The sequence below is a fragment of the Colletotrichum chrysophilum genome (genome assembly GCF_026319265.1).
Source record: "Colletotrichum chrysophilum strain AFK26 chromosome Unknown scaffold_25, whole genome shotgun sequence".
In the NCBI taxonomy this organism is placed as follows: Eukaryota; Fungi; Ascomycota; class Sordariomycetes; order Glomerellales; family Glomerellaceae; genus Colletotrichum; species Colletotrichum chrysophilum.
Genome location: NW_026517312.1, coordinates 306,940 through 308,754, shown reverse-complemented (window position 1 = coordinate 308,754; position 1,815 = coordinate 306,940). Strand labels below are relative to the sequence as shown.

Below are 1,815 nucleotides of genomic sequence, written 5' to 3'. Positions count from 1 at the left end.
TGGCCTGTGAAGGTCAAGTCATCAAGTCTCGTCCACCTTGCCGTCGTCTCTCATCTCCAAAAACCTAGACACTACCTTTTCAAACAAGATGAGTACAAAATTTCTGATCAAAGCTTTTCTTTTTTTTTTCTCTTTCCATTCTCCTGCGTACAACATCGGAGGACTATTCCACCAGTCCACAACCCAGCGAATCCTCTACCACGAACAACCAAAACCACCAAGAACAAACCCGCAAGAATGGAACCAGCTTCGCAGCCCCAGCCGGTCCAAGCACCAAACTCTCGGATCCGCCGCGCGGTCTCGCGGCCCTGGGACTTCCTCAAAGCTCACCTCCGCCCCGTCTGCCAATACGTCCGCCGGCACTTCACCCGCCCCAGCGCCTCCGACGACGCGGCGCGCGCCCTCGCCCTCGCCCGCCGCCAAGCCCACCTGCAGGTGCTGCGGGCCAACTTCCGCCCCGACGTCGTGCAGAGCCTGCAGGAGACGCCGTGGCTCGCGGCGCACCTCGCTGCCGGCGGGGAGGGCGCGTGGGACGAGAGCCAGCGGACGTTTCCCGACCGCGTGGCGGGCCACGTCCTCACGCGCCTGCAGATGCAGAACTTTAACTTTGTCGAGAGGGGGCAGGTGAATCTGCCGGCGCGGTCGGTGCGCCACCTGGAGTCGATCATGGAGCTTGTCTTTGTGGAGGAGGTTGCGAGGAAGATGGCGGTGATGATGCGGGAGGCATGGGTGGATCCTGAGGGACCTAGCTGGTGGTGGGTTTTTAGGCATAAGACTGTCGCGGAGTGGTTGAGGGCTGTGGTTGAGCTGCAGTTTTCTTGAAAGAACTGTGGATGTTCGTCAGGGGGTCGTCCTTCTTCCCTATTGACTTTTTCTTTCGCAGTCTGCTGCCTGTGGGCGCACCTCTTTGACTGCCGTATGACTCTGGCAGGGAAATATAAGGGGGTCAGTGAGTACACGCCTGGCATATTGTAGTTTCTCGAAGCTAACACAGATATAGCCCCGGGTCAGGCTGCGTGGTAACTTGTCCAAAGGGAGGACCATTCGTCAAGTCCACTTGAGGGGAAGGACCATTCTTAAAGCACTTGAAAGCGCTGGCATCACGGGCGAGTTCAGTGAATGGTATGATCTGACCGCTTCCATCAAGGTTCCTGACGCCTTACCCCCGAATACCTGGCTGCTGGCAATGGCGAGGAACTTGTGCATCTACCACGGAACTGCGAATGCCTACACCTACAAGCGCGACAATTGTCCGGACTCGTTCCCGGACTTGGGTTCCGCCGCTCTCTCCGCCGAAACGACACAGATTGGGGGAATCGGATGGCACTCCACAGCATCCCGCAAGTCTTCACAAGGTTCAGTCCATTGGGGGCGTTGTTGTGGGCTTCATTCGAGGAGCAGATTTGCTTGATCGATCCTAAGGACATGCTCGCACTACGGAGGCGTGGATGGAAAGCTGATGGCGAGGCGTCTGTCGGTCTTCTTCTCTTTGATGTCGACTTCTTCGCACCTGCTTCTAGTCGTCTGGGCAGCTACGTTATTCCGCGAGGTCGTGAATAACTCCAGGGTCAGCGCTTCAACGATCTAGGCAGTGGTGTCATCGTTGAACGCCATGCCGCACTGTCGCAATCTGCATCAACAGCATCGTGCATCAACAGCACCGAGTAGAGGGGATTGAGTGGCCAGATGTGGTCCACGGTTTGGAGAATGGCCAGCCGAACAACGTTTTCTCGACCAGTGGGACGAACACATGGCAAGCGATCTGGAAGGGTAGACGTACGGAAACGTTTCTCGACTCCCTGTCTATCTCGAAGT

General features: G+C 56.9%; 1 protein-coding gene across 1 annotated transcript; it reads left to right on the top strand.

Annotated features, from left to right (window-relative positions):
* Positions 1 to 237: 237 nt before the first annotated feature.
* Positions 238 to 822, top strand: COL26b_004249 (uncharacterized protein; the record flags this gene model as incomplete). Its single annotated transcript, XM_053177129.1, has 1 exon — positions 238 to 822. One exon carries the CDS (start codon positions 238 to 240, stop codon positions 820 to 822), a length of 585 nt encoding a protein of 194 aa, XP_053038965.1.
* Between the last annotated feature and the right edge of the window lie 993 nt (positions 823 to 1,815).